The 15,056-nt window shown below is 37.6% G+C and overlaps 2 protein-coding genes across 3 annotated transcripts; one reads left to right on the forward strand and one right to left on the reverse strand.

The window, feature by feature from the left end:
• Positions 1-551: 551 nt before the first annotated feature.
• LOC109020224 (probable galacturonosyltransferase 14) lies at positions 552-4,351 on the forward strand. 2 transcript variants are annotated; one of them, XM_019002645.2, is made up of 3 exons: positions 552-1,030; positions 1,172-1,303; positions 3,434-4,351. In XM_019002645.2, the coding sequence occupies exons 1-3, from the start codon at positions 974-976 to the stop codon at positions 3,590-3,592; spliced, it is 348 nt and encodes a 115-aa protein (XP_018858190.2). In that variant the 5' UTR covers positions 552-973; the 3' UTR covers positions 3,593-4,351. The 2 variants fall into 2 exon arrangements, 1 of the variants encoding a protein (XP_018858190.2); XR_002000903.2 differs by lacking the exon at positions 3,434-4,351 and having other exon boundaries at positions 552-1,038; positions 1,172-1,353.
• A 4,172-nt stretch (positions 4,352-8,523) lies between these two features.
• LOC109020221 (60S ribosomal protein L4) lies at positions 8,524-11,794 on the reverse strand. Its single transcript, XM_019002643.2, has 2 exons — positions 10,364-11,794; positions 8,524-9,012 (listed from the first exon to the last, which is right to left on the reverse strand). The coding sequence occupies exons 1-2, from the start codon at positions 11,468-11,470 to the stop codon at positions 8,899-8,901; spliced, it is 1,221 nt and encodes a 406-aa protein (XP_018858188.2). The 5' UTR covers positions 11,471-11,794; the 3' UTR covers positions 8,524-8,898.
• Between the last annotated feature and the right edge of the window lie 3,262 nt (positions 11,795-15,056).

Consider the following 15,056-nt stretch of genomic DNA (forward strand, 5'->3'; position numbering starts at 1 on the left):
AAGAGAAAATGGTGATTTGGAAGTGGGAATCTGGACAGAGGGAAGAGGGAAAGAGCGAAAATGGTGAAGATGAATTTCCCAGCAGCAGGTTGGGAAAGAGAGATTTTCGACGAAAATAAAACTGCATTGGACAGGATGTTTTATTGATTAAATTATTGTCTTGGCCTTTGAACAGTAAAGAGTCAAATATGACTGGGGATGGTTGTTAGTGTAGCTAGAAGTGCAGACATTTTTATATTAAGGGAAATGCTTTTTTTTTTTTTTTACTGAATTTTTTAAAAAATATTTTTTAATATCATTGTAAATTTTTTTATTTTTTTAAAAAATATTTATGATAATTAAAAAATTATATGAAAAAATAAAATTATTCTTTTTAGATCTCAAATTCGGGATAATTTTTGAGTCTCGAATTGGTAACCTACTCTCATATTAAATAAGTCAAATTATGCATTTTATTTGATAATCCAATAGCAGTGTAATAACTCGCCCCATATATATGGTCATATTTGTCGAGTCACTGTAGTTAGACCAAACGATATTTTGTTGTTTTATTTTCCCACAATATAACAGTCAGAACCTCTCTCTCTTCCCTCGATTTTCTCTTTGTTTGCCACCGATAGCTTGGCTTTCCCTCGGTTTCTTGGTTCTCTCTCTTCCCTCGATTTCCTTTTCTCTCTGTTCCCTTGTATCTTTCTCTCCGTGTGAAGCACTCTTTGATCTATGGAAGAAAAAGCTGGTCCAAACCCAGGAGCCCAATTTGGTTGTTTGTATCAATAGATGAACCATTTGCTTATCTTCCAATGCGGTCTTGTAGAATACCAACAAGAAACAGACACTTGAGCGGAAAAACCCAGAGAAATAGATCTGAATTTAGTTCAAGTCGGTGCGGGATAGGATCTGATGTTGAGGATTTTGAGGCCATTGGTGGAGGATTTCTTTTCCTTATCAATAGCATTCCATCTTTGGTGGACCCATGACTTTATTCTCACTCCTATGCTTCAGATTGTTTAAGCAGGCTTTTGGGACCAAGGTTTCTGGGTAGGGTTGATGATTCAGGAGTAAATGACTTTTTCTTGAAACTGTAATTTTATATTAAATCGTTCATGAAAAATTCAATTGCCCTATGCTTATTAACTAACGCTGGATTCTTGGTGTGGCGATGGTGTTGCAGAGACAGGTTAGAGACTTTTACAAGATTCTTAACCAAGTGAACACTGAGGAAATCCCGCATGGTCAACTTGTTTACGAAATGAAGATCAGCCAGTATGATGCAAGCACCTTTGCTTTCAAGTTAAGGGCAATGGTATGTAGCGTGTGACATATATAGAATGTGTCCAGATAATATATTATTGATAGAAGGGATTTGAAGGAAACCGAAGTCTTCATGCATTGTTATTTTTAATCTCACAATTTGTCACGCTTTGTTAATAATTTAACTTATGGACAAAAATAAATTAGAAAAAAAAGATAACAAAATAATAAATTAATAATATTTTATTATTATATAAAAATAGATGAATAATCTAACATTTTAAATGAAACAAACAAAAGGTAAAATATCTGACGTTAGCCAAAATTTGACTTTTGGGATTGCTAATCCAACTGAGGATGATTTTAGTACTGCAATTGTCTACTAATATATGATTTCCCAAAACAGAAATGTTTTGCACAAACACGGCCTATACACGGTACATCGCTCCTCCCAAAATCAAAGATAGATATAATATGTAAATAGGACAATGCTAGGTTGCACTGTAAATATGCACACGAATACAAATAGTTTTTTTTAAGCATTTTTAAACATCCTTAATTGTTAAAAATAAAAATCTATAAATAGGCACATTTGGTAGTCATATTTGGAGTCATACTATCATTTTCTATGTAAATATATTACACTGCTTGAGAAGCCCTCTAAAAATGAAGACTACTAGAAACATATAAAGGGTAATTATACTTTTACTATCCGTTACCATCTGTCTATAATTATACCTTTACTACCAGTTACTATCCGTCTACTACCCAAGCCCACGTGACTTTTTTTTTTTTTTTTAAATTTTATTTTTCCTCCTTCTGCCTTGATTCAGAAGCCCTCTGTCTCCAATCTGGCTCTAAAAGCCCACGCCAGACCCCACACTCAAATGCTCAGTTCCCCTCAGACCAAAACCCACTGTAAACGACGCAAAAAAGGAAAATTTTTGGAACAACTATATGTGCACCGGGAAACGTGTAGGGAGAGGAGAGAGACCTAAAAGTGAAAATCCAACAAAACAGATTGGGTTCTAAAGCTATCCAAAAGAGTGCACACAAAAGAACATAGAAACCCAACTTTTGTTGAAACAGATCAGGATACCATAAATTCCAGAACCAAGCCAAATGGAGAAGACATCAAAGAGAGAGAGGGGAGGGTGGAACCAGAAGTACGCTATAAGAAGGCCCCATACTAAATGTATATCAACTTCAGTGTACTAAAACCATCTCAGGACTAGTGAGCAACAAGAAGGAAGCAACAAGCAAAAGTGTGATTTTCACTTCAATGGCAAAGCACTGGGAAGACAGAGAGTTGTAATGGATTTGGTGTGTGAGAGAGGTGAGTTCTAGGATACCAACTCTAATATTTATATTGGAAATGGAAAAAGGTGACGATCAGTAAATGTAGTCGTTTTCGACTCGGTAGCTTTTGGTCGGAGGGGATTCGAGCTTCTGAGAGGAGAAGGGGTGGCATGGACGCGCAGGAGAGATACGAAAGCCAAAGGGGCTACTGAATCAAGGCAAAAGGAAGGTGAAAAAACAACCCACGTGGGCTAGGGTAGTAGATGGGTAGGATGAGTATCACAACCCTTTTTATTACGTCCCAAATTCCGTTTTTCAAAAGGAAAAACAATCACGAGTATTCACCGATCAATCAAATTGAACATCTTTTTCATCAACCAACAACCTAGGCCAACGGAACAATCTTTTTTTTTTTATTGGCATCGTGTGTCCGGGAACAGCATCCGGACTAATCCCAGGAGTGCACAGGCCCTCGACAAGAAATTTCATGCAAGTGCACCTTGCATAATTTAAGGAAAAAATCATCCAATCCAATAACCTCTAGAGGTTGTTTACACCTAACGAGATTTGAACCTTAGACCTAGGGGAGCATACCCCCAAGCTCAAGGCCCTTAACCACTTGAGCCAACCCTTACTGTATAAGTAAAATTACACTCTAGGCTGTAAAGAAAGTAAAGAAGAGTTTTGAAGAATTGTGTAATGTTCATTCGAATAGTTTAGCAGATTACAGGAGGTGTATATATACACATAATTACAACAGATTTCCTACATTTATGCAATATTCTAATTTGAGTTTGACAACTATCTAATTCAAAATAAAATCCCCAAGATCACAGCTCCTCATCCTTTATCTGTAGCTGATTTCAACAAGTGATGATTGCAGGTTTGGCTCTTCCCGATTTTCAGTGATATCAACTTGATCTTCTACACGCCCCCTCAATCTGTAGGGGAGATCACGTACAATCAGATTGAATTGAACATTTTTGAACTTGCTTGGTGGCAACGGTTTTGTCAAGGCATTTGCCAGCTGATCACGACTTGAGATAAATTGCACGAATAATTGCTTGCGAGACATTTGATCCCTAACAAAGTGGAAATCGATTTCGATGTGTTTTGTTCAAGCATGAAACACTAGATTTGATGAGAGGTAAGTTACACCAATATTGTCACACCAAAGCACAAGCGGTTGACGTACAGAGATGCCAAGCTTGGATAAAATGGACTTGATCCATGTGATTTCGGTTGCAGTGTTTGCAAGATATATGTATTCAGCCTCAGTGCTGCTTCGGGTCACTATTTGTTGTTGTTTGCAGCTCCATGAAATTAGATTAGGTCCTTGAAAAATGCAATAGGCACCAACAGATCTTCTATCATTTTTATCAGCCGCCCAATCCGAGTCTGAATAGGCTTGGAGTCACAGATATGCTGCTTTGGTGATCAAGAGGCCTATTGAAACCGTGTGTTTGAGATATCTAAGTATTCGTTTAATGGCTTGCCAATGTGATTCCATAGGCTTATGCATGAACTTACTTACTTTGTGAACTGTAAATGCCAAATCAAGCCTCGTAAAAGCTAAGTATTGCATGCTACCGACGATACTTCGATATAAACCCACATCAGTACATGGAGTGCCATCAGTTGCAGTAAGATGACATGTAGAAGCCATTGGAGTGGTACACAGTTTAGCTTTATCCATGTTGCTTCTTTTCAGTAAATCAACTACATACTTTCGTTGAGTGAGATAAAGTCCCTCTGAGCTTCGAACAGCTTCAACCCCGAGAAAGAAGTGGAGATCTCCCAGCTCTTTGACAGCAAACTCAGCTTTTAGACTTTATATTATGTTGGTGATGACAGTAAAGCTTGAGCATATAATTAATATATCATCAATATATATCAAAATGTAAATAGCCTCTGTTTTTGTCTTTAGAATAAAAAGGGAGTTGTCGGCATGACTTTCTTTGAAATTCAAATATTTGAGTTTATCCGAGAGCTTCGAAAACCATGCTCTTGGAGCTTGACATAGGCCATATAGTGACTTGTGTAGATTACACACATGATGCGGGTATTGTGGGTGAATGTAGCCTTGAGGTTGAGCCATGAACACTTCTTCATGTAAATCGCCATGCAAAAAGGCATTTTGCACATCAAGTTGAAGTGTAGGCCAACCATAAGAAACAGCATGACATAGAACCAACCAAGTTGTTGCATGTTTTATATCAGGGTTAAATGTTTATGAAAAATCAACTCATTCTGTTGATGGAAGCTTTTGGCAACCAATCGAGCCTTGTAATGCTCAATAGTTCCATCGGCTTTCTTCTTGATTCGATATACCCAGCGACAGCCCACGATGTTAGCGTGTGGTGAAGGTGCAACAAGGGACTAGGTTCCATTTTGTAGAAGAGCATCGAATTCTTTGTTCATTGCTGCACGCAATGAATATGTTTGGATGTTTCCGTTAGAGACGTTAGTTCTGGAGCTGGAGTGGCTGTTTCAGTTATCAATGCTGGTATCGAATATAGCAATGTGATTGCTTCCGGGGCTGATGAATATTGTACTTTGATCTTGTAAGCATAGGGTGGCTGTTTGCAGCATGTTGTGATGGAGTAGTGCACTGAGTAGAAGCCAAATCTAAAGTTGGAGCTACTATGTATGGTTGGCGATCAGGTACAGCAGTTACATGTTGAGTTGAGCACTCTTCCTCTGTTTCTGTAATAGAAGGTAAACAAGGTGCCGATTGTGTTCATGTGGGAAGGAGGTAAGGTTGCAAATGTGTGGTGCTAGAAGGAGCCTCAACGTTTATATTTGAGGGAAGAGACACGATTTGAAGAGTAAAGGATTCAAAGTTGGAGGGGTTGACAGGAGAAAAAATTGTTTCATCATATATAACATGTCTTGAAATATAAGTCTTTCCAGTTGATAGATCAAAACATTTATAACCTTGATGACAAAGATTGTAGCTAAGGAAGATGCACGTACAAGACCGAAAGCTAAGCTTATTTTTATTATAAGGTCGCATGTTTGGCCAGCATGCACAGCCAAAGACCCGCATGAACGAGTAATCGGGTAGACGATGATACAATAGTTCAAAGGGGGATTTGTGTTTTAGAACAGGTGTTGGGAGTCGATTGATGATATATGTGGCAGTTTGGAAGGCATCTTCCAAGTAGGCTAGCAGCAATTTTGAATGAGCCAACAAACTTAATCCAACTTCGACAATATGTCGATGTTTACGTTCAATTGATCCGTTTTGTTGACGAGTATATGGACATGCTAGTCGATGATTTATTCCATTTTGTTTCTAATATGAGTTTAAGAGGCGGATTTCACCACCCCAATCGGATTGAATGGCTTTAATTTTTCTTTCAAAATGCTTCTCAACATATGCTTGAAATTGAAGAAAGAGTGTTTCAACATCATATTTAAACTTCATTGGAAACAACCAAACAAATTTTGAATACTGATCGAGAAAACTGACATAATATTTAGCTCCGGTGGTGGAAACCATGGATGCAAGTCCCCACACATCACTAAATATTAAATCTAATGGATGATTAGAAACATGTGTAGAATATTGAAAGGGTAAATCATGGCTTTTGGCCATTTGACATTCGAAGCAAACAGAAGGCAATTTATTATTGCTAGCCGAAAGACAATTGTTGGAGAGGACTTTGTTGATGATAGGTTGCGATGCATGTCCAAGACGGCGATGCCATTCATGAGAAGAGACGTGGACAGTTGATAGAGCATAAGGGTTGCGATTGGCCGTGATGATAGACCTTCCCCGACTAATGTTTCACAAGAAAGAATTTATCGTGAAATTTAAAATATACATGGTTGTGAACACGGAATTGTTGAACAGATAATAAGTTCTTTTGAATTTCAGGAACAAAAAGAACATCATGAAGAACAAAAGAAGAGGTGGGAGTGGAGAGTTTAGTAGAACCAGTTTTTGTAATTTGCAAACCTTGACCATTTCCCACTTGAACATTATCGGAACCATTGTAATTTTCATGGTTGAGATTCAGATTGTTGATGTCGTTTGTGACATGGTGAGTAGCTCCTGAGTCTGCATGCCAATCGCTTGCCCAGTTTGCACCATTGGATGCTACCAATGGCTTGTTTGTTTTTAGTTTTGATTGAATCCTGATAAGAGAGATCAAAGCGATGGTAACATTTTCTAGTCGAATGGCCTGGTTTATTACAAACCTGACAGATTAGAGAAGGCAGATTATTGCTACGGGTGTTGTTGTGGTAGCCACCACGTTGTGCACGTCCCTTTCCAAGATATCCACCGCGTCCTCGAGTTGTGAATTGCTGAAATTGTTCTTGAGCAACATTAAGAGATGCTTGTTGAAAAGGTGAAGCAAGTTGGTGCCAAGAGATGCATGCTTTTGTGGTGAGCAACAAAGAGTAGATTTCTTCAAGAGAAATCATGTTTGTCCAAGCAGAGATGGAGGCCACAAAACTGTCATACTCATGGCCTAACCCTGCGAGCACATATGTGATCACGTCTTCCCAGGTCATAGGTTGGCCTGCAATGGCTAATTCATCGGTTAGTCTCTTGATAAACAAAAAATATTAAGTTGCGGACTTATTACCTTTGGTGTCAGTCGCCAGTTGGGTGCGTATTTGCACTGTTTTTGCACGAGATCTGGATGAGAAATTCTCGTCGAAGGCATGCCAAACAACATGTGAAGTGGTATAGTTAACCACCTGAGCAAGGACTCCTTCAAAGAGAGAGGACATTAAGGTGCTAAGAATGATGTTATCCTGGCGTACCCAGTGGGAGTAAGCAAGATTTGGTATTTCAGAGATGGTGCCACTGTCGGGGTGTGAGGTAGAAATGGTTTGTAGAGGAAGAGTTGCAGTGCCATTGAGATAGCCAAATAGATCTTGGCCACAAAAATAAGGCACAAGTTGCGCCTTCCAAATGAGATAGTTTTCAGAATTGAGCTTAACAGTAACAACATTGGTCATGGGAACGACAAATGAAGATGTTGTTTGTTGAGTAGGCATGCTGGATGAAGAAGGGGATGAGGAAGACACTTGGTAGACGTTGGTCTTTTGATGGTCAGTATGATACCATGTAAAGAAAGTAAAGAAGAGTTTTGAAGAATTGTGTAATGCTCGTTCGAATAGTTTAGCAGATTACAGGATGTGTATATATACACATAATTACAACAGATTTCCTACATTTATGCAACATTCTAATTTGAGTTTTACAGCTATATAATTCAAAATAAAATCCACAGGATCACAGCTCTTCATCCCTTATCTGTAGCACTGATTTTGGCAAGTGATGATTGCAGGTTTGGTAGGTTTGGCTCTTCTTGATTTTCAGTGATATCAACTTAATCTTTTACATAGGCCAACGGAACAATCTTCTAATAAAGATGGAAAAATTACACTTTACCCACAAACTATCAGCTATATATATACTATCCCATATATTACTATATAAGTAAAACGACAGCAAAGTATTACACCTATATTTCAGTCCCTAAAGTACCAAAAGTTTCAGTTTGCAATCTTAAGCTACCTATATTTTTTTTTTTTTCAAGTTACACCTCGATTAAGATATGGCCATTAAGATGACAAAAAACTGAACATGTCGCACAATCTTCAATGAGGGTGAAAAGTAAAACCTATTGGTAGTTTAAAATGAAAATTGAAGCTTTTTGTAGCTTAGACTTTAGAGTGCAAAATGAAAAATGACTTAGTTTGAGGGTAAAAAGTATAATTTTCCCTTAAAAAAGATTATAAAGAAAGCACCGTCACAAAACTCCCACCAAGTAACACAACAAAATTCTACTTAAAAATAGACTTTCGACCACCATGTAACCGAGGCACATATCATACTCAGAAATCAGAGCAATATTTACCATCCCAACAGTAGTACTTTTACAAAACTACATAAAGCAGGCATGAGTAGAATGTAGACGTGCAACAAAGTCATTGGAGGAGAGCTGAGATGATCACAACAAAAAAGTTGTGAAGGGAAAAATAATCATGGATTAGCATATAATATTGCAAAGGTACCAACATTAATTTTAACCTGTCAAAAAGCTAAAGTGCATAATATATCCAAAGAGAGCAAGTTGACCGACCATGTCTACTACACACCTAAAATATTTAAATTAAGTTCCGAAAACAAAACCTCTTCCATCAAGGGAGAAATCAGGGTAAAAATATGAGAAGAAAGAAAAAAAAATTAAATAGCATCTTATTACGTGCATTTCCTCCACCTAATCTCAGCCGCATCTCAAAACTGCTAACAAACTAGATAAACACAACCAAAGTGAAACAAGAAATAATAACAAGGGGTATACAGATGAAACCAGAAAAGTATTACTGGGAGAGTCCCAGCCACTTTGTGAAGTTCTCAAACTCAGTATAATCACTATCAGAGATCATTGTCTGGTACCATGCTTTCCCTGCAGCCTTGATTGCAGTAGCTTCCTCCTAAAAAATCCAAAAGAAAAAAGGAAACAACATATTTCCATTAATTAACTGATCATTGTCATAAATAGAAGCTAAGTAGATAAGCAAACTTAGCAAAGTATGCAAGCACAAGAGTTTGTACCATGGTCGAGGCTCAATTCAAAAAGAAAATTACGAATTTCAGTGTCTATGTGCATATAAGCATATTGAAATGAAGAAGACATCTAAATATGACGACAAATACACCAGTCAGTCACAAAAGAATCATATTCAATTCAGTCCAAAGCTGATCGTGCAAGAAGGAATCAAACGGGGCAAACAAGTCAGAGCACAATGCTACTCTTCCTCATAGATTTTGATTTGACATCTACAGTAATAATTGGGGATGTGACACATTTTAAGTGATCTCTTGCGCCTAAACACTTAAAATGAACAGCCACAGAACATTGACATTTGTTAAAAGTCTAGTCAAATATAAAATATGTTGAATTTTATCAAAAGAGAACTGCATTGGATTAGTTAAAAAGATAAATGTGAAACTTTGAGTTACAATAAATATATAGGTTTCTTTAAATTTGAAAAGTTATTGTTTACTCATCAAATCTATTTTTTATTCACGTTTAATCTCCAATGGTCTTTTTTATTCACATTTAATCTCTAACTGTCTTGTAATAATAACGTAAGAATCAACTTAAATTATTAATTAACATATGATTAGTGTAATTATAAAATATGAAAAAAAATAATATTATATTATTATTTAATGAATTCAATAGTTAATTCAATGTAGAGTTATGGACAAAGAAATTTTAGATATATAAAAAATATGTACTTTTCATCAAAATTTAAAGATAAATTTGATGACTCCAATATTAATACTCTTAGGATAACAATATCTAGGATGAAGAATAACATTTCTTCACAAGTTAAAAATCAGAAAAATCTTCTTTCTTATCCAAAACAAAAACAAATTAGCGATATCCAACAACATCCGCTGAGACAAGAGAGCACATTGCTAATCATAAGAACATGGTATTTAGATTAAAATGAGAGGACAACTCTAGTTTTCCATGGTAGAACATAGTATTTAGAAGACATAAATGAAACATTTTAAGTTAGGCTGGTTTGACAAGTAGGATGACACACAAAATTCTTATTTCATATTATTTTATCTAATTATTATAATTTTTTCAAATTCTCACGTAAAAATATAATAAATAATTCAATTTTTTTAAATTTTAATTCAATTTTTTAAAATTTTAAAATAATAATAATATTAAAAAAATAATATTTTAAACTTTCTTCTAAAATTAATAATAAAATGATCCGTTAATAATAAAGCTGCAATACCTAAAAAAAAACTCATAAATACCTTGGTGATTGGCTTCCTCTTCTTGTCAAGCTTCTCCTTCTTGGCCTTGACCCGCTCGGCCTCAGCCAGAAGCGCCATCCTCCTGGCTGTCTTAGCGTAGGGATTCAGCTTCAGCAAGGTGTTGAGATTCTTGAGCGGGTTCTTCTTCAAAGGCGCCCTCTTCACATCCTTCTTGATCGGTTTCACAACAGACTGCACCTCGTCCGAATTGATAATCCTCGAAAGGTCAGCATTTACCATCTTTGACCTCGGCAGCACGTACCCCTTCTTCTTCTCCGACGGCTTCTCGAGCGACCCGTAGATCGAGTCTAACTTCTCGAAGGCCGACTTTGTCCAGATCACAAACCTCCCGAGGTGACCACCGGGAGCGAGCTTCAGCAGGTTAAGTCTTTCAACGTTCACGATATCAACCCCAGGAATGTTCCGGAAGGCCTTCACGAGCTTCGCACCCTCGGATCCGTACACGATCAGTGGGCCTTTACGATTGATGTAACGGCGGTTACGCATCTTACCCTTACCGGGGCGAATCGCGTGGCTATCCTTGGCCTTTTCGGCATCGGGAAAAGCACCAATCTGTTTCAGAACCTTGAGAGCCGCGGAGGTTTTCTCAACGCTCTCGGCGGATTCGCTGATTACGAGGGGCATTTCGGGGACGGACTCGATGCGGTGACCGCGGGCGAGGACTAGGGAGGGTATAGCGGTGGCGGCAATGGCCGAAACAATTGCGTAACGTTTGAGGTTAACGTTGACCTTCCGGTGCCAGCGCCGCCAGATCTTGGTGGGGGCAAACATGCGACCCCCACGGCACATGTTCCCGAAGGCACCCTGGCCGGCACGGTGGGTACCGCCTCCCGGGACACGAGGGATACGAGACACTGCGCGGCCAGTTCCCCAGGACTCGGCTGAGGTCTGGTGGCCGGCACGCTTGGACACGGCGTACGGCTGGCGTTTGTTCTTTGAAATGTTGGAGTGGACGAAGGTGACAACGTCGGGCCGGACCGGTGCCTTCATAACGTCCGGTAGGTGAACGGTGGTGGCGGAGTCGGTGGCCATGTCTCCCTCAATCGACTGGACGGTTACCAGTGGGCGGGCGGCGGCGGCGGCCATTGGTGGAGAGTGTGAAAGTGAAGGGGAATGCTGGGGGGGGGAGACGCGGTGATGGAGGGGAAGGGACGCTAGGGTTTATGGATAGAGAGGGTGAGACTTGGGTTTGATGGGTTTAGAATTTGGGTTGGGTCGATCCCGGACCTAGTCTTAATCCGGTTTGGGTCTATGGCAGGCCCGGAGAGAGCTCCTCTTGAAATCATTCAAAAATAATGATTTTCAGCTCAATTGAAAAATAAATAGAGTATGCTATACATTTTAGATAAAAAGTAAAAAAATGGGATTTATTTATTAATTATTTATGGTTAATGATAACTTACAACTCTTTTATCTCTTATATTCAACCACCTAATTACGTCATTTCATCAAAAATAATTTTAATTTTACATAATTACTTTTAGTTTGAAATAATGATATAAAATAATTGCAAGGTGACAAGGTTATTATTTTTCTTTTATTGTAAAACCCCACTTAAAAATTCCTTAGGATTTGGCCTTAGCACCCATAATCTTAGCTAGTATAAGTTGTGATTTCTTTTTTTTTTTTTAGAGAAATTTTAGAGCTTGAATTGGCATAAGAGCTCGGACCTTTGGATTAGTTAGAATTATTAAAACTTTATAAATTTTGAGGATTAATGCCAAGAGGTCAATAGAAGAATGACACATCGCATATTGATAGGCTAGGCAATTGGATTCAATTTGGATGGATTTAGAAGAGTCTAAGAGTGGTTTATTAAGATGAGATGGGCTAAGGATAGGCATTAAAAGCTTTAGGCCCAACTTGGGAGATATAAGACCTTAGACCCAACATATAGGACCCAAGATCTTAAGTCTAACTTATTGGATATTAGACTATTGGGCCCAACTTAGTAAGATTCAAGACTATGACCCAATTGAAAAAAGACCCAAAGATTGGGACCCAACTTAGTGGACTATTGAAGCTAAGGATAGGACCAGTAAATCTGGACATAAAACTCATCAATAAGCTCACTCCTAAGCCCACAACCAATGCTTGTTCATACGGCCCAATAAAAAGCACAACCCATGAAGTTCAAGCCTTGTATTTCATTTCATTCTTCCAAATGGGACCAACATACACCATACCATTAATTTCCATCTTACCCAAGCCCCAAACACACGCCCCTAGGGTTCCCAATTCAACCTTGGTTAAGTTTTTAACTTGAGTTAAGATCACTACTCATCTCACTCATGAATAGTAACTCAAGCATCATGAATTTGCAGAGTTTTCTTGAAACATTTTTCTTCATATTTTTAAATCTGAAATTCTCGTCCTTTGCACATGTTTTGCATCACTCTTAAACAATTCTTGAAGGTTAGGATTAACCCAACCTATGTCACATGAACCAAAGGCATGCCAATGCCAACTAAACCACTAATCAGCTCACTTGAAGCAAACTGAGTACCCTTCATCAAATCACCCCAAACCAACGCCCCTTCAACCAATTTTCAAGAGGATTTCTAGCCCTATCCTCATGATGTCACCTTAGAATCAGACCTAGCAAGTATTCAAAACTGTTCCAAGAAACCAAAAACAAAAACCTAACTATTCACCTAAGAAGTGAAGTTGAATTCAAACCGAGTACCATTGGCTCTTCAAAGATTTTTTGCATTTATTTTGCTTACCTCCACACGCCACCACCTCTGCCCAATTCACCCTTAGAAGTGCTTCAAATTTTGTAATTCTTATGCTTGTCCAATCTTCTTTTATGGACCATAAATCGATTGGCTCAATGAAGAGGCACACACTTAAACCACTCGGCTAAACTACCACCCATTTCATCTCTTTCTTTTTCTGTTCGAGCATGATCACTTGGCAGCCAATCCCTCCTCTCTTCCTCACCTGAAAAAGCTTGCAAATGATTGTAATAGTACCTCAAATCAGACCAAGAGAAAAGGGACAATAAATGATGCAAAAATCTGGACAATTTTGATGTAAACCAATCGACTTCCATTGTGTGTTTTCATTTGGGTTTTTTTGTTTTATTTTTCTGAAGCAAGCCAACCCACTGAACCTATAGTCTCCTTCTAACTCTTTTCCATGGGTTAATCATGAAATATAGGGCAGTATTCATCTGAACCATAGCATGAAAAAATCTGAAAATTCACTCAACACCATCACCACCCACCTCCACCAATCAGCTCCCTCATTCTTCAAGCCATTGCAGCATACCCCTCACCCTCACTTGCCATGGAGTCCTATAAACACCCATTCCACTCCTAATTTTTTCACACAACTCTCTCTACCTTCTTCACACAAAATGGATGATTCATTTAGGTTTTAAATCTCTTTGACAAAGAAAAGTTAGAAACATCATGCATATACTTAGTTTGATGGTTTTGTGATAATTTGATTTTAATCAATGCATAAGTGTTGGGATGAATTCGTGAGACCTGAATTTATGTTATAAACATGTCCCTAAGATCATATTTATGGTTGCCACTTGATGGAAGTTGAGCACACATGCATCCATAAAGGTTGTAAACTTGAGATCACAAATAGGCCCGCAAAGATGCATGCCACGGGTTGGTTGATTTTGGCATAATTGTGAATTGATTCTTGCAATTCTAAAGGGATAAATGGTTTTAGAACATGGAAAATATGGAGTTGTGAAATTTGGGACCAAATTATAAATAATAAAAATTTAGGGTCTAAGTGGCAATTTTGGGATAATATAAGGGCAGTTTAGCAAATACTGATTTTTGAACCCTTTGATTATGAAAATCTCTCTAGTTATGCAATTCCTAACTTAAAATACCTTTTGTTACAGCCCACCTATTTACTAACACCTGAAAAATTTATAAGTTAGCTTCTAACTTACTTTTAGATAATTTATTTATGATTTATGTATAAATGTCACTTTCATGATATAAATGTCATTTTGAGCATCAAACATGATGTGACATATCATTGAGCATTTAATTACTTGCTTACATCACATGTGTAATTTTTCACCATTTTAGCATATTATATGAAGTTTGTCATTTTCTCATAAAGCATACTTCACAAGCACATGTCATGAAAAAGATTTTCAAGCATTGCATGAAAAATAAATTTTGTCACGACCCCAAAGGCTAAGATGGAGAATTATCCTAGTATAACTTCTCTGTCCACTCTGGAGTGATAACTCCTAAGTTGACAAAAAACCGTCAACGAGATTCGAATGGATTCTTTTTAAAGAATACTGAAGCGAAGTTGTTTATGACGCCTAAAGCTGGTGGGTGTATACGTTATGTTGTTATGTTATAATAAAATTTTATGTTACCAATGCGTTGAGAACAAGTCTGCAAATAACGTAGTTTCAACATGAGTTGTAGTATGGTCACCGATAAGTATTCACAGTGCATAATGGAGAGTTATGATGATACCATACGTTATGTTAATGATATGGATGACTTTAATAACGATAAAGTATTATGTTTTGAAAAAATGAAGTAAAAAATGTTCTCTATAAGAAAATGTGCATTAAAATTTTTCTTAAAAGATTTTGGGGAATATGGATTGGAGACAAATATAAATATTTTTATTTACATAACATGCATCTCATGTTTTTCATTAATTATGCATATTT

Source organism: Juglans regia, chromosome 3 (genome assembly GCF_001411555.2).
Source record: "Juglans regia cultivar Chandler chromosome 3, Walnut 2.0, whole genome shotgun sequence".
NCBI classification, from domain to species: Eukaryota; Viridiplantae; Streptophyta; class Magnoliopsida; order Fagales; family Juglandaceae; genus Juglans; species Juglans regia.